Source organism: Phascolarctos cinereus, unplaced genomic scaffold (genome assembly GCF_003287225.1).
Source record: "Phascolarctos cinereus isolate Bilbo 61053 unplaced genomic scaffold, phaCin_HiC Scaffold_5;HRSCAF=322, whole genome shotgun sequence".
Taxonomy (NCBI): Eukaryota; Metazoa; Chordata; class Mammalia; order Diprotodontia; family Phascolarctidae; genus Phascolarctos; species Phascolarctos cinereus.
The window spans coordinates 338,585,393-338,608,466 of record NW_027555958.1 but is presented as its reverse complement, the minus strand read 5'-3'; the positions used below and the strand labels follow the sequence as shown (position 1 = coordinate 338,608,466).

At 35.6% G+C, this 23,074-nt stretch overlaps 1 protein-coding gene across 1 annotated transcript in view; it reads left to right on the top strand.

Moving 5' to 3' along the window:
* The first annotated feature begins 426 nt into the window (after positions 1-426).
* LYST (lysosomal trafficking regulator) overlaps positions 427-23,074 on the top strand; it is a 161,971-nt gene continuing 139,323 nt past the window's right edge. The window contains 11 exon segments of the mRNA XM_021000474.2: positions 427-578; positions 3,762-3,970; positions 9,193-9,283; positions 11,166-11,711; positions 11,714-12,787; positions 12,790-12,834; positions 12,837-13,221; positions 16,519-17,307; positions 17,309-17,543; positions 19,300-19,461; positions 20,791-20,944. Coding sequence (XP_020856133.1) covers positions 491-578; positions 3,762-3,970; positions 9,193-9,283; positions 11,166-11,711; positions 11,714-12,787; positions 12,790-12,834; positions 12,837-13,221; positions 16,519-17,307; positions 17,309-17,543; positions 19,300-19,461; positions 20,791-20,944 — 3,778 coding nt within the window. The 5' untranslated portion in view covers positions 427-490.

Sequence of the window (23,074 nt, the reverse complement as noted above, 5' to 3'; positions counted from 1 at the left end):
TTATAATAGGCTTTCCACCATCAATGACAATGGAGACACCACATTTGTAACTGAACGTTGTACTCCTGAAGTGCTTTTAGGGGAGGTTGGTTGGTTCAGTGTTGTCCTTAGTTTGCAGAGAAGACCAAAATAACATTACTGTGTTGGAGTCAAGGTACAATGTATCCAACTGTGGCTGATCAGACCAGTATGAGCTCAGAAGGCCCTACCACAGTTGGGCTCAAATAGTCCACATGAACATTCAGAGTGGAAACAGCTCTAAATTTAAGCATCTCAGGTTTCTTTTGAGCTACTGCAATTCTGCTTCACTCATAGAGCATAGCACCTTCTTTGATGAGGGTACGCCTTGCTGAGTGGTCCTGTGCCAGAACCTTATCAGTGTTGTATGTCAGCTTCATGACAAATGCTTGCACAGGTTCTGGGAAATGGACAGTACTTCTGAGCTTTCCAAGTCATCAGTGGAACGAAGCAGGGCTGCATCCTCGCTCCTATGCTTTTTAGCATGATGTTTTCAGCAACGTTGTTAGATGCTTCCAGTGAAGATGAAAATGGCATCAAGATCAGCCACTGCACTAATGGTAAATTATTTAACTTGAAAAGGCTACATGCCAAGAGTTTGGGGGGGGGGGTAGAAAATACTTAAAAAAACAAAAAACTAAGATGGGAAAGGCAGCTAGATTGGAGCAAGTGTATATGGTAGAAATGTGTACTGGAGACATGATTGTGCATTGAGAGATCAATTCACAAGGTTTATGAAGGAGATGAGGATGCCAGAGGGTTAGAAAAAATCTCAGACCTCATTTATATTAAAGTAAGATGACTGAGAGTATATTAGCAGTTACTGACCTATGTGTTTATTTTCTCATCTATACAGAATCTTTGAGATTCACCTACACATGATAGGAAGTAAGGAAACAAGTATTTATTTAGTGCCTATTATATGCCAGCCACTCTGCTAGGCACTTGACAAATATTATCTCATTTAATTTTCACAACAATCCTGGGTTCCATTATTATTCCCATTTTACATTTGAGGAAACTGAGGCAGAGAGAAATTAAGTGACTTGCCCACGGTCAGACAGCTACTAAGTGTCTGAGACTGAGTTTGAGCTCAGGTTTTACTGTTTCCAGGCTCAGTGCTTTATCTATTATGCCATCTATCTGCCTCAAGATCTTCATCTTGGCTTCATCTATCTAGGTTTCTATAGAAAAAAAAAATGATAGTAGGGCTTGGGTAAGTTGCTTGCAAGGAAACCTGGCCAAAAACCCATTTAGTATCATTAGAATGTTGAAGAGCTTTAACTTTTGAAGCAGGGAGCAAGACACACCGGACCTTCTTTTAGCCCAGCCTCATAAACCATCATTGAGGGGAGAAATCTTGGAAAAGGGCTCTACTTTCCTCATCATCCCCAGCAACAACTGCTGACCACCTTCAGCAAAAGTCAGACAGGCACAAGAACCACCAGAATATGTAGCACCCCTAGACTATTGGCCCAGCCCTCAGAGTCATCATCTGGGGAGGCAGGTCCTGTGAAAAAGGGGCCACTGTCCTTACCAACTGCCAACCATCTGCTACTCATAGGGCAGGCCAGGCAGTCTTGCTGAAGCAACAGGATACCCAGAGGGAGAGGCAGGAGGCAGCATGTGCCAGCCAAGTCAAACTACCACCACCTTGACCACCATCTCCTCTCATATCTTGATGGATATAAACTAGAACCCAGAGCCCAAGAGCCTTGGGAATTGCAGTGCTTTCGGCCTAGTTCTCTAACACATCTTGGGAAGCAAACCTTTGTGAAGATAGTCTGACAACTCTTCAGCAGATATACACATATAGACCCAGAAAAGAAAGTTCTTTTCACCAGAGTCCTTGGCACTGTCAAATAGTTCAACATCAGAAATGGATAAGATTTTATCAGTGGAATGACATTATTGAAGAGGCATTACTATCAGCTTTGCCACTTCATTCTAAGGACCATCAGATTTTCAGCTGAAACCTTCTCTATGTATGGTTTCCTTCATTTGAATGTGAGCTTTTTGAGAACAGGGACTGTCTTACTTTTTCTGTTTGTATCCCTGATGCTTAGCATGGGGCTTTGCATATGATAAGAGCTTAATAAATCCTTTATTCATTCATTTTTTCATTCATGAATCAAAAGCATCCCTGATGAGGTATTAGAGGACAAGCAGGCTTTCACAAATGATATTCTGCAGTGGACCACATATTTTCCTTTTTTCTTTTCTTTTCTCTCTCTCTCTCTCTCTTTTTTTGAAATTGACTAAAAGATGTAGATAAATAAGACCTTACTATTTTTTATTGTTTATTGATTATGAAAAAGCATTTGATTAAATTGAGTAAAACACTAACTTAAAGATTCTCTTCCAACAAAGTAACTTCTATAAATACATCAAAATCATTCAAGATTTTAAAAAATATCAGTAACCCTTTTGAATGACCCTTTGATCCCAAACATTAAGTAAGGCATAAAAAAGAGAACTATATATGCTAGTCAAAAGTGTTAACTACAGATGGAGGAGAGCCGGTGTGATAATTCCCAGTAAATGGGAAGGTCTTCCAGATGCTTCTGTTTGCATATGACATTTGCATTAAGCCCCAGAATGTTTCAGGGCCTCTTGGAAGAGATCCTTAACTACTCAAGAGTTTGGCTTGACCAACCATACATTTGAATGGACAGCCTATCGAACTTATCCATTCATATATATATATATATATACAGTAACTGAGGTAGAAAGTACAACTAGATAATGATTTGAGCCCAGAGCTGAATAGGCAGGGTAGTGGGTGGGATTGCCTTCCAGAAATTGTAAAACTCTATTAATAATTCCAAGCTTCTCCTGAAAACAAATACCAGAGTCCACTGGTGATATAGTGGATAGAGTGCTGGTCCTAGAGTCAGAAAGAATTGAGTTAAAATTTGGCTCAGACACTTAATAGTCGTGTGATCTTGGGCAGGTCACAATCTCTGTCTGCCTCAATTTCCTTACCTGCAAAATGGGGATAATATAGCATTTACCTTGATGTAGGGATCAAATGAGATACTTGTAAACATTCTTAATCCAATGCCTGGCACGTATTAGGTACTATATAAATGATTTTTCCTTTCTTTTCCCTTCCCCCCCAAATTTATGAATGTTGCTGTCTGGTTATGGGACATAGAATATAGCTGTCACAGAAAAATTACAATTGAGTAACAAATGGAGAGTGTTTTGAGCTGGGCTGAACTCAGACCCATAAGCCTTTTAGCATATACTAGATTTTGGACTGAAAATGAGACACTTATAGGCATTTCAGCAACTAACGAAAGGTAATTTACTTAGCCATAGCAGGAGGACATTCAATAAGGACATGCATTTTTTTCCTTTATTATAAAGGGTGACTTTTTAGGGAAAATGAGGGATATATTGGGAAATGAAGGTGATACAAAAACATGAAGTAGTAATAAAACAAAACAAATTTTATGAGTAAAAATGAACTTTAAAAAATTATCTCTTAATTTATTTACCATTTCAACTTCCTATTAACCACTTCTTTGTTTTCCAATCTGAAGATCTTTATATTGTCCTTTATTGTTATTTCATTTACTCCCAAGAGTCAGTTATATGTTTTTTAGCTTCCCCAATGCTGTCAGCCCTGTTACAAGTATGTTTCTGTTACGTCATTACTCTTTTATAAAAACTTTATTAACTCTTAATTTTAATTTTTCCTAATATTTTTTATCTTGTGATTTTTATTTCTTTTTAAGTTTTTTATAGCTCAGTCATGAGCAGCGATAGTAACTCGCTGGCACGTGAATTCCTGACTGATGTTAACCGGCTTTGTAATGCAGTGGTCCAACGGACGGAGTCCAAGGAGGAGGAAGAGGAGGAGACTCACATGGCAGCTCTTGGGCAATATCTTGTCCAAGGTCGTGGCTTTATTTTGCTCACAAAGCTAAACATTCTTATTGATCAGGTAATGGTTTTTTGTTTCACAGTAATATAATTAATACATTGTAACAAACGTCATCATAATTTTGTGGAACCTTGCTTATAGCATTGTTTGCTCAATTCCTTATTTTTAACATTCCTACTAGAACAAAGACTTTTGTTTGGCTTCATGTTTTCACAGAAAATTAATGATGTTAGGTGAGGCATGACAGTATATGGCTTCCTTAAAGTGGAATATGACTATAGTGTCATTTATCAGAGAAGGATAGAATATTTTTTAGACCTGGAAAGGACATTGGGATTCATTTGATTAAACTCCCCTCTTTTACAGATGAAACATCTTAGGTTCAAAGAGATGAAGTGGTTTGTCCAAGGTCACATCTAAATTTAGTCTCTATTTTAATGGATTATTTTAAAGAAAGTTATTCATATGAAAGAAAAAACCTCTTAAGCTATCTACTTCCTTCCCACTATTTTACTTAACCAAATTATTATATTTCTTTTGCTGAAAATATAAGATGAATTGCAAATCAAATAACTTAATCCTGTTAAAAACAATACCCAAGCCACATTTATGTCAATAAAAGTGGAACATTTACGGCATTTATTTATGCTAAAATCTCTAAAACATATAGGTAAAGGACAGTTTTTAATGTGATTTAAAAAACCCCTAAAACCAACAGCTAGCGTTATTTGCAATGAATGAATGTAAAAGTGTAAAAGCATTTACTATTGTGCTAAGCAGTGGCAATACAAATGGAAAAAGTGGGACATCTCTGCTTTCATTAGCTTGCTTTCAAGTAAACATAAGAAACAAAACATGGAAACTTCAGCTAAAAGCTTTCCCAATAAATATGGAAGGAAGAAAGGATGCAGTTATTTGACATAGTTCAAGAAATGCTAGTGATAGCAGTATGATGAGAGAAATTAAAGTATAAACATTGGCAAAAAGGAGACAAAATTAGCCCTATTTGCAAACAGTATAGTGGTTTATTTAAAGGAAAATCTCAGAATCAGCAAAGGAATTAATTAAGATGATAAGTTATATTAAGATAATAAGTAAAGTAGTAGGATACACATAAATCCACAAAATCATTAATATTTCTACCTAGAAACAACAAAATCCAGGAGGAAATCAGAGAAAGGGAATTCCTATTCAATATGACCGCAAAATGCACAAAATATCTGAGAGTCAGTCTACCAAGACACATTAAAAAATTATGCAAATACAGTTACAAACACCCATAATAAAAAATTATTTAAGTACTTAGAATAGTTTCATTTCTTATGTTTGGGCCACACCAATATGATGAAAATTATGATACCTAAATGCAAATAAAAATTAAGATACCTAAAAGATTATTGCTATACTAGTGAAACTGCTAGAGGACAGAATAGTTTATAGAGCTAGGCAAAGTAATAACAATTCATTTGGAAGAACAAAAGGTCTTTAATCTCAGGGATGTAATGAGAAATGTAGCATTGAAAAGAGAAATAGTACATTCAGATTCAGTTATATTGTAAAGCAAATAATCCTTAAAACTATTTGGCTCTGGTTCAGAAAATAAAAAGTAGTGGGGTGAAGCCAAGATGGCAGAGTAAAAGCAGTGACTTCTTGAGCTCTCCCCCCAAACTCCTCCAAATACCTGTAAAAATGGCTCTAAACAAATTGAAGAGCAGCAGAATCCACAAAAAAGACAGAGTGGAACAAATTTACAGCCCAAGACAACCTGGATGGTTGATGGGAAAGATCTATTGCTCTGGGCTGGGAGAGGAACACAGTTCAGTGTGGGCATGCAGGCAAAGACCAGGCCTCAGCAAACCTGGAGCAGCCCTCACAGGACTGAATCATGGGCAGCTGTGGTGGTTTCCAGATTTCTCAACCCCAAAATGCCAGAAATAACCTAGAAGGTCAGTAAATGTAAAATATTGCACTTGGGTTTAAAAAGTTGACTTTCAGAAGTATAGGATGGTAGAGGTATAGCTAGCTAGACAGATCATCTGAAGGGAGTTTTAGTGGACTACAAGCTTCAGTGTGATTCAACAGTTCTCTTTCAACTAAGAAAGCTAATGGCAACTTAGGCTGAATTAAGAGAATTCACAATGTAGGAAGTCAAATTGTGAAATAGTAAAGGAATTTAAATTCAGGAATTTAGCTTCAAGAAAGAAGGAGATTATAGTCCTCCTTTACTATGCTTAAGTCAGACCACTTCTGAAATATTGTGATCAGTTCTAGTAATAATAATAGTAATAATAACTAGCCTTTATATGATGTCTCTGTGTGCCAGACACTGGTAAGTGCTTTACAAATATTATCTCATTTTATCCTCATAGCTCTGGGAGGTAGGTACTATTATTATCCCTACTTAAATTTAAGGAAACTGAGGCAGAGAGTAGTTAGACTCTCTTAAGTGACTTGCCCAAGGTCATATAACTAGTCAGTATCTGAGTTCATATTCAAACTCATATCTTCCTGACCTCAGACCCAGTGCTCTATCCACTATGCCACATAGCTGCCACAGTTCTGGGTCCCATGTTTTGCTAAAGACCATGGGCATATATAGAGCATGGGCCAAGTATGCCAGGGCACCTTTGGAGAACAAGTCCATTGGTTTTTCCCATTCTCCTTCGCCTTTGGAGAGGAAAATGTGCTAGGAATGTTCCTTTCTCCCAACTATGTACTGGCATCTCTGGCCTATATGCTGTGAATGCCTATGGGAAGGATTTGGATAAACTAGAGTGGGCCCAGAGGAAGCAGCCAAGTATGGAGGGGCCTCAAGTCAATTCCACATGAAGATTATTTGAAGGAATGGGGACTGTTCAGCCTAGAAAAGAAAACACATGGAAGGACATGCCAGCCGTCTTCAATGCTTTCCTCTGGAAAAGGACTCAGACTTGTTCTGCGTGTCCCTGTAGGACAGAATTAGGAACAATGTGTGGAAGCTGCAAAAAGGCATATTTTGCTTGTTGTAAGGAAAAGCTTAGTAACAGGGTTATCCAGAAATTAATGGCTGTCTTTGGGAAGTAGTGGATTCCTCCTTGCTGGAGATCTTCAAGCCAAGACTGGATGACCAATGTTTGAATGGGTTGCAGGGGGAATTCTTTTGTGAGTGTGGTTGAATTAAATGGCCACATAGAGTCTTCATAGTTTCGAGATTCTGTAATATCTGTAGAAGTAATTTCGTTTGCCTGTGTTGTTCTTCATATGTTTTCTTGTTGGTAAAAACGAGAGAATAGAATTTTTGTCAAGCATGTGGATAGAAGTTCCTTATGCTTTTTTTTCCTTCATATTTTTTCTTGTTACCACTTGAAGACTTAGACCTTCCTATCTTACCTTTAATACTCTGGCTTGTCTCTAGCATTCTTGGATGATGGCAGGCAGTGATGTAGAAAATGCCAGTCTGAGGAGTGGCTTATATCTGAGAGCAAATTTTGGATTGCCATAAAGAGGCTCGAGGTAAAACCCCTGAGAGAGGAAAAGATCCACTGTTATTTTACTGTTAATCAACATGATCTCCTCTGACAACAAAGATAATAGAAGTTTTATAGCAATCCAAAAAAAAATACTTAAATATCCTGCATCCATTTTGTTTTCAGTGTGAGTAATCACATGACTGGACAGTTGGATAAATTGTCAGTTATGTGATTATAATGCATTATGGAGAGATACTAGTAATAATATCACAAACAGTTCTTGCCCTCACAGAGATTATAATCTAATTGGGCATATGTGGTCCATGCAAAAAGTAACATAAGTGCTCTGATGGTTCAGGCAGTGGAGAAATCATTGAATTCCTGTAATCCGAAAAGGTTTCACAGAGGAGATCAGACTTGGGCTAGACAAGAAGAACCCAATGAGAAGAAATTATTAGGGAAGGGGAGAGGAGAAAGCATTTCTTATAGCGATTGGCTTCTATCTTGGGAGCATTAGGCAGGCATACACAGTGTAGTCAGGATGCAGTGATAAGTTGCCAGTTTCCTGTTGTAAAATAAGATCTAACTGGCAAGCTGGTGAACAGCTTGCCTACATTGTGACTTCACAGGTACTTGAGGTTTCTGAAAGTTCTGTGTTATATTCCACCACGTCCTCTAGTTCATTAGTCTCCTTAGTCTTTTATGAGGCCTCAAATCAGATAGAATTTCACAGAATTTCGTATCAGGAATTGTTATAGATTTGGGGCTGCTTTTTGCTTTTTAAGGATTCAGGTATGTTTCTTAGTGAGCTCTTGGGCAAAGTGTATGAGGGATTCATGAATATATCATGATATCCTTTTCATTGGTGATTTGCAAAACTTTTGTTCAGGGTCTACAATTTATAGTTCTTTTGGCTTGAGGAATTGAAGATTTTTGTCACCAAAAAACTGCTTATACATATCCAGTATACCCTTCAGAGCTTTACTTTGAATTGGAGGAAAATTGTCTAGTAATTAGAAGTTGTCGTCTTGGCAAGTTGTGGATTGCTGATCGGGTGACCACTTGTTGGAGATGTTGTAGGAAAGATTCTTAGTCAGGGCGTGGTTTGGACTGGGAAGCCTTCAGGGTCCCTTCTTGTCTTGAAATTCCATGAAGATGTTCCTGTAACATTTAGTCCAAAGTATACTTGTGGGTTTAATCTTTTGGGCTCTCAGAATTTAGCAGAGTGTTATGCACATAGTAAACACTCAAGTTTTAATTGAATTGGCCGTGGTAGTTATTGTCCTGACAAATAATGTATTATCTTACTATTATTTATTTATGACTTATACCTTGCCAAAAGGATTCAAAATAGAAATATGTCTGACATTTTTATTTAAAAATACTTCATTCTTGAATTTGTTTTTTAGTTGTATGAATATGATGAATTTTTTCTTGTTACACGATGTTATTAGTTTGCATAGATAGCAGAGCTTCGTTAACTTTTAATTTTCACCAAATGAATTCTGCTGTTGGTGAGGAATTCTTTTGGCTTGTGAGGTGGCAATATCTGCTATTTGTGTCAGCACTAGCAAGAATGTGCTAAATGAGTTTTTTATCTTCTGGGTGTGGTTTACATATTAAAAGGATTTCTTGGAGTGGTGTTCAACAAATAGTACAGCTGTCTTGGATGTTTTCAAATTAAAGATTTGAGAGAGTTCATTTCTTTTCAACTATAATGGAAAGAATGACTTTTTTGGGGTCTATTTAACACAAGAAATTAGGAAAAGATGTATCTGAGGGATGTTCTCATAAAACTTCAGAACTTGAAGAATTCTTCTGTTTCTGATACAGGCACTGACATGTAGAGAAGAACTTCTTACCCTACTCTTATCCCTCCTTCCACTAGTATGGAAGATACCTGTTCAAGAAGAAAAAGCATTTGGTATGTTTCTTTCTTTACTAAACCACTTGTATTTGAAGTTCTTGTTAAGATGATTATTTCTGTGGAATGGTTACTTTAAAAAAAACCAAGATATTTTGAGCAGATTGATGGATAAAATTATGTTTTGTTTAACATGCTGTTCAGAAAAGTTTTTCCTTTTGAGATAGGTAGATTTCTTCTTGGGCAAGAAAAGACCACTGAGAGTAATTAAAATCAATATAAGTTTAAGAACACTTGAGTAAGTTAGAAAACGTAGTGAAGAATACATCAAATGAAAGAAGTAAATCTAGATGTACAACATGACATGGTACAGTGGAAGAAATATTTTTTGAAGAGAGAAATCAGACATTCCTTAGACTTTTTGAAATATTGCTTTTTTCCAACTCATGACTTAAGAGATGATTTCACTTGAGTTATAGTTAATCTATACATTTGCTGTATTTCTAAAAGATTTATGTGCATTAATGTTTCAGTTCTAGAAATAAAAACTTTGAAACTTAAGATATTTTTGCTTTCCAGTTTCTAGAAAACCTGTCAGGTACAAGTGCTGTGATAACTGAATGTAAATTAAATATAAAAGTTTTACAATGGTTTTCCAGTTTCCTTCTCAGGCATTTCTAGTATCTGAGAATTATGACCCTCCTTATGAGTATCTCACATATTTTAAATGTTCCTATACCATGTTATAATGTGTCTCAAATGTGCTAATTTTGTACATAAGCCAATAAATGACTGTTGATTGATTGATGCTAGTCCTTTTTTAACTCATAATCTGAGTTCTAGAGATATTATTTACTCATTGAAACACTAACTCTTGATCTTTTAAAAATAAATTGGAAAGGTCTGTACACAGATAATTGTTAACTTGAATACTTAAATGAGTATTGCTTTAAAAAATTGTATTTGTTAATTGCTATTCCAGTTGTGAATTAATCATCCTGTATTTTTTAACTTGGCTTACCCTTAGTCTTGTCAGGCTCCAGATTTGCTGCTTTGCAACCTTTCTCTACTGAAAAAAAAAAGCCAGTCTTTTAAAGAAGTTTTCTTTTCTTCTTCTTCTTCTTTTTTTTTTTTTTGGCAAGGCAATTGGGGTTAAATGATTTGTCCACAGTCACACAACTAGTTAGCATTACATGTCTGAGGCCAGATTTGAACTCAGGTCCTCCTGACTCCAGGGCCAGTGCAGTATTCATTGTGTCACCTAGATGCCCCAAAAGAAGTTTTCTTAAAAGTGACTTGCAAAAGAAAGGCTAGTAACTTTCTGGTTTTTATACAAGATATATGTTCAAGTGTTTAGCACACCTTGAAGCTTCATATACATATCATCTATTAATAGTCATATTAGTGTGAGGAGAGAAGAATGAAGGTGCTGTGTTTACATAGTTTATTATAAATAACCATTGAGGCCTTATGCTGAGAGTATTTAGTGTTTTAGATATTAAATGACTATACATGGGATGTAAATATTCAAATGCTAAAATTTTAAGATGACATTTCTAAATATAACATTAAGCTTAAGTAAATGGAAGAAATCAGTGCTATGGCTGCAAAATACCAAATATTAATCAATAAAACAAATCATGTGTATTTTACTTTGGGATACAGTATATAATTTTAGAATTGGACATTTATCTCCCTATTCATATATTCCAAACCCAGCTGGTGTTTGGTCAGAATTTGTTTCAAAAGTTTGTTTTATGGCTAGAAGGAGCCAGCCTGAGATAAAAAAGTATATGAGGCATAAATCTTTAGGTTTCCTTTCATCTGTAGAATTCTGTGATTTAATGAAATTCAGCAAGTAAGTAATAATTTTACGGGTAACCTAGTGTTGACTGGAAAATATTTGAATTTAAGGTATTTTGCATTTTTTTCCTTCCATTAGATTTTGATCTACCATTCTCAGCTGATACTATCTGGACCAAAGAAACAAATTCAAGTTCACTAAGATATACTCAGGAAAAAATACACTTAAAAAGAAATACCCAAACTGGTCAGGTTTGTGCAAAACCAAGTGTATCTCGAAAAAGTAGACGTCATCGTAAACCCTCCTATCCCTATTCTGTAAGAAATGAAAGAAAATCTCAACTTTCCACCTCAGATTCAGAAGCCAATTCTGATGACAAAAGTATAGCAATGATTATGCACAGGAGATCTAATCTACTGCAGTGCTTTTTATCATCTTCACCTAAAGAAAACCAACCACTAACTAGAGAGACGGAGACACCTGATACCATGACTTTAGAGAATGCCAGACAGACTATTCCAAGACATGAAGCAAACAGTGAAATACTAAATGAATCAGCTGCCTTTTCTATTATTAGCAACATGAACAACTCTCCATTTGACTTATGCCATGTTTTACTATCTCTTTTAGAAAAAGTATGCAAGTTTGATATTACCTTGAACCACAATTCTGCTCTGGCAGTTAGTGTGTGCCCACATTAACTGAATTTTTAGCAGGCTTTGGAGACTGTTGTAGTCTTAGTGGCAATTTGGAAAGTGAAGTAGTTTCTGCAGGTTGGACAGAAGAACCCATAGCTTTGGTTCAAAGAATGCTCTTTAGAACTGTGTTACATCTTATGTCAGTAGATATAAATACTGCAGAGACTATGCCAGAAAGTCTTAGAAAAAACTTAATTGATTTACTTAGGGCAGCTTTAAAAATTAGAGCTTGTTTGGAAAAACAATCTGACCCTTTTGCACCAAGGCCAAAGAAAACACTACAAGAAGTTCAGGACGATTTTATATTTTCAAGGTATCGTCATAGAGCCCTTCTTTTGCCTGAGCTTCTGGAAGGGGTTCTGCAGATTTTGATTTGTTGCCTTCAAAGTGCAGCTTCAAATCCTTTTTATTTCAGTCAAGCCATGGACTTGGTTCAAGAATTTATTCAGCATCATGGGTTTAAATTATTTGAAACAGCAATTCTTCAGATGGAATGGTTGGTTTCAAGAGACGAAGTTTCCATTGGGGCTCCAGAACATTTGAAAACATTAATAAATAGTGTTATGAAAATAATCAGCACTGTCAAAAAAGTGAAATCTGAGCAACTTCATCAGTCAGTATGTACAAGAAAGAGGCATAGACGATGTGAATATTCTCACTTTATGCATCATCATCGAGATCTTTCAGGCCTTCTGGTTTCTGCTTTCAAAAACCAGGTGTCCAAAAATCCATTTGAAGAGACGGCAGATGGAGAAGTTTATTATCCTGAACGGTGCTGTTGTATTGCAATATGTGCTCACCAGTGCTTATGTTTATTAAAAAAAGTTTCATTGAACACTACTTGTGTCCAGATTCTATCAGGTGTTAATAATGTTGGAATATGCTGTTGTATGGATCCCAAATCTGTAATCATTCCATTGCTTCATGCTTTTAAGTTGCCAAAATTAAAACATTTTCAGCAGCACATATTGAACATCCTTAACAAACTTATTTTGGATCAGTTAGGAGGAGGAGAGATATCTCAAAAGTCTAAACATGCAGCTTGTAATATTTGTACTTTTGACATGACCAACTAGCCCAGTTAGAAGAGGCGATGCACACGCATTCATGTATGTTGATCCTGCTTCAGGTTTATCTAATCCATCTTACAGATTTCAAGGAATACTGCCTAGTAGTGGATCTGAAGATCTCTTATGGAAATGGGATGCTTTAGAGGCTTATCAAAGCCTTGTTTTTGAAGAAGACAAATTACACAATGTGCATATTGCAACTCATGTTTGCAATTTAATCCAGAAAGGCAATGCAGTTGTTCAGTGGAAACTGTATAATTACGTATTTAATCCTGTGCTCCAAAGAGGAGTTGAATTAGTACATCATTCTCAACAGCTAGGTGTTACTTCATCATGTACTCACGTATGTAGCTATCATAGCCAGTGTTTGCCTATGGAAGTGCTTCAGATTTATCTACAGACTCTGCCTATACTGTTGAAATCCAGGTTTGTATATATTTTTTCTTATTGGCATAATTTCAATGTTATGTTGGATATGTTAGCCAACTGGCGCTTGAACTGCTGAACCTATTAAGAAATAAAAACCCTCAGTGATTGTTGTTTACTGATGAGTACTGAGTAGTATATCATCATTTATGTAAGTAAATGTCATTTTGACAGGTCCTTAACCTAAACATTTTTTGCTTCATTCAGAAAAACATTTATTGATACCTTTTGTTTTTGCGTCACTTTCATTTCCAAATATCAACTCTCCCAAGCCCCTGGCCATCCCTCATAACAAAGAATAAAAAAGAAAGAGAAAGGAAAAAAGAAAGGCAGTTCAGCAAAATTAACCAAAACTTTCACTAAGTCTGATGTTAAATGCAGCTTTCCACACCCATGTTCTTACCTTTACGGGAGGGGAAGGTACATTTTCTTCACTCATCCTTCTTTACAAGCTTGATTGTTAAAATTACACAGTATTTAGTTCTTTTTTTTTGTTCTTTCTGTTTACATGGTTGTAATTACTATGTAATTGCTTTGTTGATTCTGCTTGCTTTTTTCCTCTGATTCTGTTTTCTTCAGTTCATATAAGTCTTCCTCTACTTTTCTGTATTCATCATTTTTACATTGTAGCAATATTCCATTATATTCATGTGTTATAATTTATTTAGCTATTCCTCAATCATTTAGGCCCCTTTTTTGTTTGCAGTTCTTTGCCACCTTAAAACCATACAGTATTTATTTTTAAAAGGTAAGCTTGTAATTTAAGTTTCCATCTTTTAACGATATAAGCAGTTCTTGAATTATAAAAACCCAAATGACTCTTATGTACAAGTGGCCCATACCTGCCTTGCCCTTCCCCAGTGCTAGAAAAACCACTGTTGATGTGATATGTAAAGAAATGACTTAAGAGAGAGTTAATTCATTTAGATTGACATCCTAGTACAGTTGAGAATTCTTTTCTGAGGTAATGGAAATGTTGATAGGGAGTGGAGTAACTAATTTAGGAGAATGGAGAACTTTGGCGGGGGTATAGTGCAGGGCTGGTAAAAAGCCACAGTGAGGGGGGCAGTATTAGAAGGCTGGTCACCTGGGAAGAAAGGGCACACAAGGACATAAGAAGAGAAGTATAGAAAGAAAGATAGGAAAGTGTCAAAGACAAATGTTGACTACTTACAAAATGATTTATATTACAGGCCTGACATCCATGAAAGAGGGAGAAAACTTCCCTTTTCCTCTTATTTCATGGTCAGCTAGGACCCAGAACTTAAGTTAATGCTATTCATACCATAGTTAAACTCATTATCAATTAGACTTTTGTGTCCTAGCCTGTGAACTTTAACACAATTATAAAATCATTTCTTTGGGGAAAAGATGTGTTCCAAGTTCCAAACAACCAACTTATAAGCACTCTTTGGACACAATTCATTGGCATTTTGGAAAGACCTGTATAAAGTTTTGATTCCTTAATACCTTCTCTTTTGGGGTTGGCTATTTTAGGTGGAGGCAGTAGGGTAATTGTTTTTGATTTCTAATACATCAAACTTTTTTGTTCAAAAGGTATTGCTGCAGAGAGGACTAGCCTTAAAATCAGGAAAACTTGAGTTCCAAGCCTGCTGCTTGTTATATGGCCTGCTTGTGTTAGCATAAGCAAATTATTTAACCTTTCAGTGACCCAGGCAACTTTCTAAGACCAAAAGTTGCAAATAAGTTTCCAGTCTGTCAGTGGGAGGCCCCTACAACAAATGTTCCCACATATATCATATTAAGATATGTATCTTCCTTAATTTAACAATATTAGATATATTGTTAATTCTAGATAACTATTTTATTAATATATCATTGCTTCAAAAATACATGCTTTAAATGGGATGAGCACTCCTAATGATATTTGATACAATTTAATAGATGGTTTTTGAAATTCCTTGTGTCCAACCTGGTGATAAGCCTCTCCAGAGAGATAGTGCTTGAACGAGTGATAAGTTCATCATCAGGCTCAAATCTGAAACCTTTCTGGGTCTACCGAGAGATTTGACTTGGGCAGCATATACTTAAGAATGACACAGGGTCACCAATATATTCTGAGGAAGGATTAATGGTAAAATTTAGAAAATTAATGTGGATAATAAATGCTGTCAACTTTTGGTTGCTTAACTCCCTACTGTAGGTCCCTTGAATTAGTGACACTCTTCCTTTATCATGCTATACCTCTGAAGAAAAGTAGAATGTATCACTTATTTTAAAAAAAAAATAAAGTAAACTTTTGCTTTTAGAATTTTGTAATACTTCTTAAAGAGTTATTAAACCTTTGGGAACATTTCAAAATCAGGAATGACTTGCTGAGTTAGAATATATTTAGTGTTATTACATTGATCTGAACATTGGTATTCCTTACTTCTGTGTTCACATGCAAATAAATAGGCAGATATGTAGAAACTTTTTGATTGCTAATCTTTTCAGGGTGTATCTATGCTAATTGCTGTGGAATCTGATATTTTTGTAAATTTTACTTTCAAAAATTGGGAAAGAAACCATTTTACATTTTTGGGAAAACATTTTAAAACTGTATTCCAGTTGTGTTGATTTGATTTGTCAGTTGTATGCTAGGGAATTGGTATAGGAAATTCTTATATGAGAGAACTCCCTTGACCATTGCAGGTTGGTACCTTCTCTGCAACTTACAATGTTAGTATCAGAGTTCAATAAGAACATAAGTATTTAATTGTATTCTACATTGTTATGCCAAGTTTTCAGCCTGCTTACTCCAAAGTTTGAATGTAAGTAGTCTTTGAGCCTTGCCCAGAATCAGACAACAGTATAGAGCAGAGGTGGGTCTCCAAACCCCGATCTTCTTTACTCTAAGACCAGCTTTCCCTCTAGTATGTACCACTGTCTCTCTTGGACAGCTATACAGCATTAAAAATGTAAGCTATAGATACCCAACACTTCAAAGAAAATGGTATTTGAAATCTAAGTTGATTAGTTTTTCTTCAGTCTCTAGTGGTATTTCTTGGTATTTTAGTGATTTTTCTCATTTAAAAATGTTTTTATCCTATAAGCAGTAGCCAGGTGAAACCTCTTTTTCAAAAATTCCCCCTCCAAAAAAAATTCCCCTCTATTTCTCTATTTTGTTATTGGTTATTCAGAATGAAATAATGTATAACTAGTGATCATTGTTCCTGAATTCCTTAATAAAATATATTTATAATTTAGTATCTACTTGGAACCATGGAGTTTTATATATATATATATATATATATGTGTATATATAACATTTTTGTGTATACTTTCTCTTCATAGGGTTATAAGAGACTTATTTCTAAGTTGTAATGGAGTAAATCAAATGATTGAATTAAATTACTTAGATGGTATTCGAAATCATTCCTTAAAAGCATTTGAAACTCTGATAGCCAGCCTTGGAGAGCAGCAGAAGGATAAAATGATTCCAGAAAATGATGGAATAGACCACGAAAAGAAGGCTTCATCTTTAGTTACTTCTTCAGTTAAGCAGCAAGTATGCTCAGATTCTTCTCAGAGTCTTGGCAAATTTTATGCTGGCCTTAAAGAAATCTGCCCAAAGAAACAGAAGACTGTTGGTCAGGATATTCACATCAATATGATAAACCTATTCCTCTGTGTGGCATTTTTATGTGTGAGTAAAGAAGCCGAATGTGATCAGGAGTCCACCAATGATTCAGAAGATACTTCTGGCTATGATAGTACAGCTAGTGAGCCTCTGAGTCGCATGCTACCGTGTTTATCTCCAGAGATACTTATCTTGCCTTCTCCGGAACATATCCACAGGGCAGCAGACATTTGGTCCATGTGTCGCTGGATCTACATGTTGAATTCGGTTTTTCAGAAACAGTTTCATAGACTTGGAGGTTTCCAAGTGTGTTATAAGTTAATAATTATGATAATTCAAAAACTATCCAGGGGCAAAGAAGAGCAAAGAGAAGAGAAAGGTCCTATACATGTAAATGAAAACAAAGATTTAAAAGGAAATTTTCAATCTGAAATGGCAGTGAATGAGGATATATTACATTTAAGTGTCAGCAGTGACTTAAGTCCTTTAGTGTCAGGTAGTTTAGAGGAATATGGAACATTTAGGTCAACTAGAATATTCTCAGGAAATTTTTTCTGAACCTTTAAGTGTAAAACAAATCTCAGCTTCTGTAGCGCCTCTTGAGGAACTTAAAGTACCTTCAAGTCAAGAACATGAGTATACACTTCAAAGTATAAGACTACTAGAAGCTCTTCTGACTATTTGTCTTCATAGTACAAAAACTAGTCAACAAAAGATGGAAGTGGAGTTACCTAACCAGGTAATAACAGATTTTTTTCCATTTATTTTGCTGTGTAATCTTATAGAAGAGTGGTTGATTTAACACTTTTGTGAAAATTCCTTTTTCTCTGATATTGATTGACAAATATTTATCAAGTATCTACTGTGTACTTAGCATTGTGTTTGGCACTGTGAAGCACAGTGAGAAGTGTAATATATAATTCTTTGCCCTCAAAAAATTTCAAATATAATTAGAGGAGATGTATACATTTAATTATCATATTTATGTAGATGATTCTAAAATCTACCTATCCAATCCTAACATCTCTCTTGACATGCAGTTTCTCTTGACCTCAAATTGCCTATTGGATATTTCAAACTGGATGTCCCAGAGATATCTTAAATTCAATGAGTCCAAAATCGAATTAATTATCTTTTCCCCAACCCCTTCCCCCCAACTTCCCTATTACTATTGAGGGCACAGCCATCCTCCCATTCTTATTACTTAGGTGTCATCATTCCTTACTCCCTGTCACTGTACCCTGACTTCCAATCACTTACCAAGTTCTGTCAAGTTTACATTTGTAACATCTCTTTAATACTTGTCCTCCTCTTCTTTGAACACTGCCTCCACCCAGGTACAGGCCCATATCACCTCATACCTGGACTATTGCAATAGCCTTTCCTTTGATCTCCCTGCTTCAGTTCTCTCCCTACTCCAGTCCATCATCCTGTCAAATTAGTCTAACTAAAGCACAGATCTGTACGTGTTATCTCTTATTCAGTAAATTACAGTGATTCTCTGTTGCCTCTGGGATCAAATATGAAATTATCAGTTTGGGTTTTGAAGCCCTTTATAAACTGCCCTCTTCTTCCCAGTCTTCTTATACTATATACTCCTACAATGTATTCTGTAATTCTGGTATATTGGCCTCCTTGCTGTTTTTCAAACAAACACCAATTTACAACTTCAGGCATTTTCATTGGATATACCCTGTGCCTAGAATTCTTTCCCTCCTTATCTCTGCCTCCTGGCTCCCCATGATTGCTTCAAGGCCCAACTAAAATCTGACATTTTATAGAACCCTTACCAATATGAGATTACTGCCAAGTTATCCTATATGTAGCTTGTTTATACATAGTTGTCTACATCTTGTCTTATTCTTTAGAATATGAGCTTCTGGAGAGCGGAGACTATTTTTTGCCTTTCTTTATATCTACAATACTTAGCTTAGTGCCTGGCATATAGTAGGCTCTTAATAAATGCTTGTTGACTTGACATATGACAAATTAGGTAACAGTACAAAACAGTATACTATTGACAAATGATGAAGTAGCATGATTATTCAGTCCCTTGAATTATTATAGGAGTTACCTATAGAATGTCCATAGTCTATCCCAGGACAACAGTGACATTTCTAAGAAGGATCAAGGAAATGATCAACATTTGAACAGAAATAATTCTTAATATTTTAGGAGGTTTTGAGAGAAGATTGAGAGAAGAATGATTCAAGGGAAGTTACATAAAGCTCCAATTGGGAGAATAATTTGAAGCCTAGTAAACATTTATAGAAATTTTTATCTGTGATAGACTGAAATTTGTAAATAAAGATGATGAATCAAACGATAGATTTTTAAAAGTTCAAGGTAAAATATAGCAGAAGACTGATATTTATCCATTTGCAATTTTTCATGGTGGGTTACTTCAGTATTGGTATAAATTAAATATTTTATTCTGTAATTAAAAATGATTAAGAACAAGTACACTGGATATTCTGTTTTTTCCTTCCTCTTAGAACTTGTCGGTGGAAAATATACTATTCGAAATACAAGACCATCTTTCCCAGTCAAAGGTCGTAGAAACTGATTTAGCTAAGCCTTTATTGGATACACTGCTTCGAGTAGCTTTGGGGAATTATTCAGTAGATTTGAATCATTCTGAAGAGAAAATTGAAAAGGTATGAGAGGATTTTGTTATGACAAGGTAAAGACTAACTATACAGGTGAGGTATAATTGTATATGCATTTAGAGCAGTGATTTGGAGTGGAGGCAAGGCTAGGCTCTGTACATGTCATATTATTAGGAATAACTGATGTGGTATACAAAATGCTATGGAACAAGCGCAGGATTGGGCTCTTTAAAAAAAAAGGTGTTTTGTGTAGTGAAGGCAGAAGAGGTACCTTTTAAAAAAATAAAATTATCTTTTTCTGTCTCATAACACAAAAGACCATGCAGGAAAGTCAGTTATCTTGGAATTCCTAATTTCTGTGTTCTTTGGCTTAGACAATTCAGTCCTCATACTCTGTAATAATTTAAAGATTCATGGTTTCATTGGTGGAGGTCATTCATTGTTGAAGACTACCCATTCTATATAATAGTGTATACCTTTTCATGAAACTTTATTTTCATCAGTGATGTATGCATGTATGCATGCATTCATGCATGTATGCATATGTATGCATGATTATTAAATTATAAAAAGTATTATTTCACTTTAGTGTGCTTCCTTTTTTAATCTTTTTATGCTATGTGGCAAGGATGAATAAAGGTTTCCTGTACAGCTTTGTGTGTGTGTGTGTGTGTGTGTGTGTGTGTGTGTGTGTGTGCGTGCATGTGTGTGTATTATTTTTGGCAAATTTTGGATAACTAATGCTCCATCACCTGTTAAACCCATTTTTGGAAGAGTGCTGACCCAGTTACTTAGATTATTTAATTTGCATTATTATATTTAGTTTATGACAGATTAAGATTGTACCTTGTGCTTTCCATAATTCTGTGCTTATGAAGAACCATAGAATTTTAGAGCTTTAAGAGACTATAGAGATTATGTAGTTTAACTTAAGCTTAATTTAATGATAATGAAATTGATTCCCTAAAAATGGAAAATGACTTGTCACCCAGTAAGTAAACGAGAATTTGAATCTAAATCATCTGATTCCAAGTCCAGTTTGCTTTTTCCCTATAATATGTTGCCTCCCACTATTGCAAACAAGGTCTTATTGCCTTGTTTTTCCAAAATTTCATAATTAGTTTTATAGTCCTTTTTTCTTAATTAATATATTTATTATTGTAGCAGTGCTTTCATATCCTTTTCTTGTGGCATATATTCTCCAGAGGACATGTAAAAGTTTTCTGTGAAGTAATTTCACGGTATGCTATGTTGAAGGTTTGTTTTTTTCCCCCCAAAATCAGCATATTAACATTGTTCTAATAAATGTAAACTTTTTTTCAATAGTGAACAAATTATTTGCAGCAAGTTTTGTAACTGACCACTTTCATTTTACAGATTCATCAGTCTGAGTCAGAGTCAGTATCTCAGCAAGATGATCTCTCTGAAGAAACTGAGGAAGTCGATGGTACTTTTAAACTTTTTGCTGAAGAAGAAGGTTATGAAGCAGACAGTGAAAGCGATACTGAAGATAGTGAAAGCCAAGATGAAGGTAGGGTAGGATTGAATTTGAAAGTCAGCTTATATAACTTGTGTGAAAGTTCACAAATGATATATTAATTATCTGATTTATCTAAGAATAAATAATTTAGATAACTACATATGTTTGAATTTTGCTGTGACTATTTTCCTGTAGAGAATTTGGTATCTGACTTCATATATGGGAAACTTTTTTTTACTAGCACAGACGCTTATTACTACCCACCTAAATTTTTGCATTTGTGCAGGTGGTTGGCTATATGAGCCTGTATTGGTAAGTAATTTACTTTGAAATAGGAAACTTTGAGATACTACTCTCGTAATCCAAACCTTCTGTGTTTCTTAGTCTTTCATTCACACTAACCCTATTTTCAGCCCCATGGTTACATCTAATGCTTTTACCATTTAAACGCATGAAATAATTGGCATGGACCCTGATAACAGTATTTGTTTAAGTTACAAAGGAAACAAACACCTACTAAGTGGCAGACACTGCTCTAAGTGCTTAAAACTGTCATCTAATTTATCCTCCCAACAACCCTGGAAAGTAGGTGCTGTTATTTTATCCTTAATTTGTATTTAAGGAAACTGAGGCAGACAGTCACTTGCTCAGGGTTAAGTAAGTGTCTGAGGCTAGATTTGAACTACAGTCTTTCTGACTCCATGCCCAATACTCTGCCCACTGCACTGCCTAACTTCTTTAGTAATTTGTCTATATTTTAGAACTGATTTTTTTTAATCTTCCATTGATGTTAGTTTATGTAGACCCTAGGATTTTTTCTTTGCATATTAAAAATTAGAGACAAACTGGTAATTAATAGATTTAGGCACCTGATTCTCTGTATTTTTCCTATTATGTCCCATTGCTTACTGATTGTGGCTTCCCTGCCTTCCTTTGAGTATCAGCTAAAATCTCGCCTTCAGCAAGAAGCCATTCCCCATCTCACTGAATGTTAGTGCCTTCCTCTGGGATTATTTTCAAATTACCTTGTATGAATCTTGTTTGTACAAAGCTGTTTACATGTGACCTCCCTCATTAGACTATAATCTCTTTGCAGGCAGAAACTGTCTTGTGCATTTCTTTATGTCTTCAGTGCTTAACACTGTGTCTGGCACATAGTAGGACCTTAATAAATGCTTGATGACTTGACTTTCTCCCAAGTTTCAAATTCTATTGTGAATTTTGCTCTTTTATCCACTATTTGTCATGGGAGCAGTGCAGTTTTTTTTCGATATTCACTAAGATTGTAAAAGTTTTTTTTTTCCTTTTAGTCATTAGTTTCCCAAGGGTACTTGTAACTGAAAGAATTCAGAATCATTCTATTTCACATCAATCAATCAGAAAGCATTTAAGTGCTTACTGTGTACCAGGCATATAATATACTTGGTGCTAGAGATACAAAGACAAAAACAAAAGAGAACCCACGCCCAAAGAGTTTACATTCATTTGGGACAAGACATGTAGACATGTAAGTAAATATAAAGTATATACATACAGGGTGCAGGGCAGTGGAGTGGTGAGGAGCATATCCAAGATAGCTGGGAGTATCAGGAAAGTCCCTTTTTTAGGAATGGTTCTTGAGATGATCTTTGGAAGAAGCTTGGATCCTAAAGCAGAAGCTAAGAGAGGAGTACATGCTAGACATGAAAGACAGCTTTTGGAAAGACACAAAGATGCAAGGTAGAATATCGTGGGCATGAAGGGCAATTCATCATGAAGGCAAGTAATAGACAATAAGTTCGTATGCCAGACACTGCAGCTTTTTGAGGAAGGCAATGATGTGGTCAGATCTATGCTTTAGGAAAAGAACATTGGCAGTTATTTAAGGAATGAATTGAAGAGGGAAGGCTTTGAGGCAGGGAGACCAATTAAGAAGCTCTTGCTGTAGTCTAGGTGAGAGGTGATGAGGGCTGGGTCTAGTGGAGATAAGGAGGCTAATATTCTGTTGTGGCAATAGTGCTGATAAGCTTTTATCAACTAATTGGATATGGGGAATGTGTTACTGAAAATTGAAGGTAACTGCAATTGTGTGTGTGTGTGTGTGTGTGTGTGTGTATACACACACACATACACATTATATATATATATATATATATATACACACACACACACACACACTCATATACTCACAATCTTAGGTGA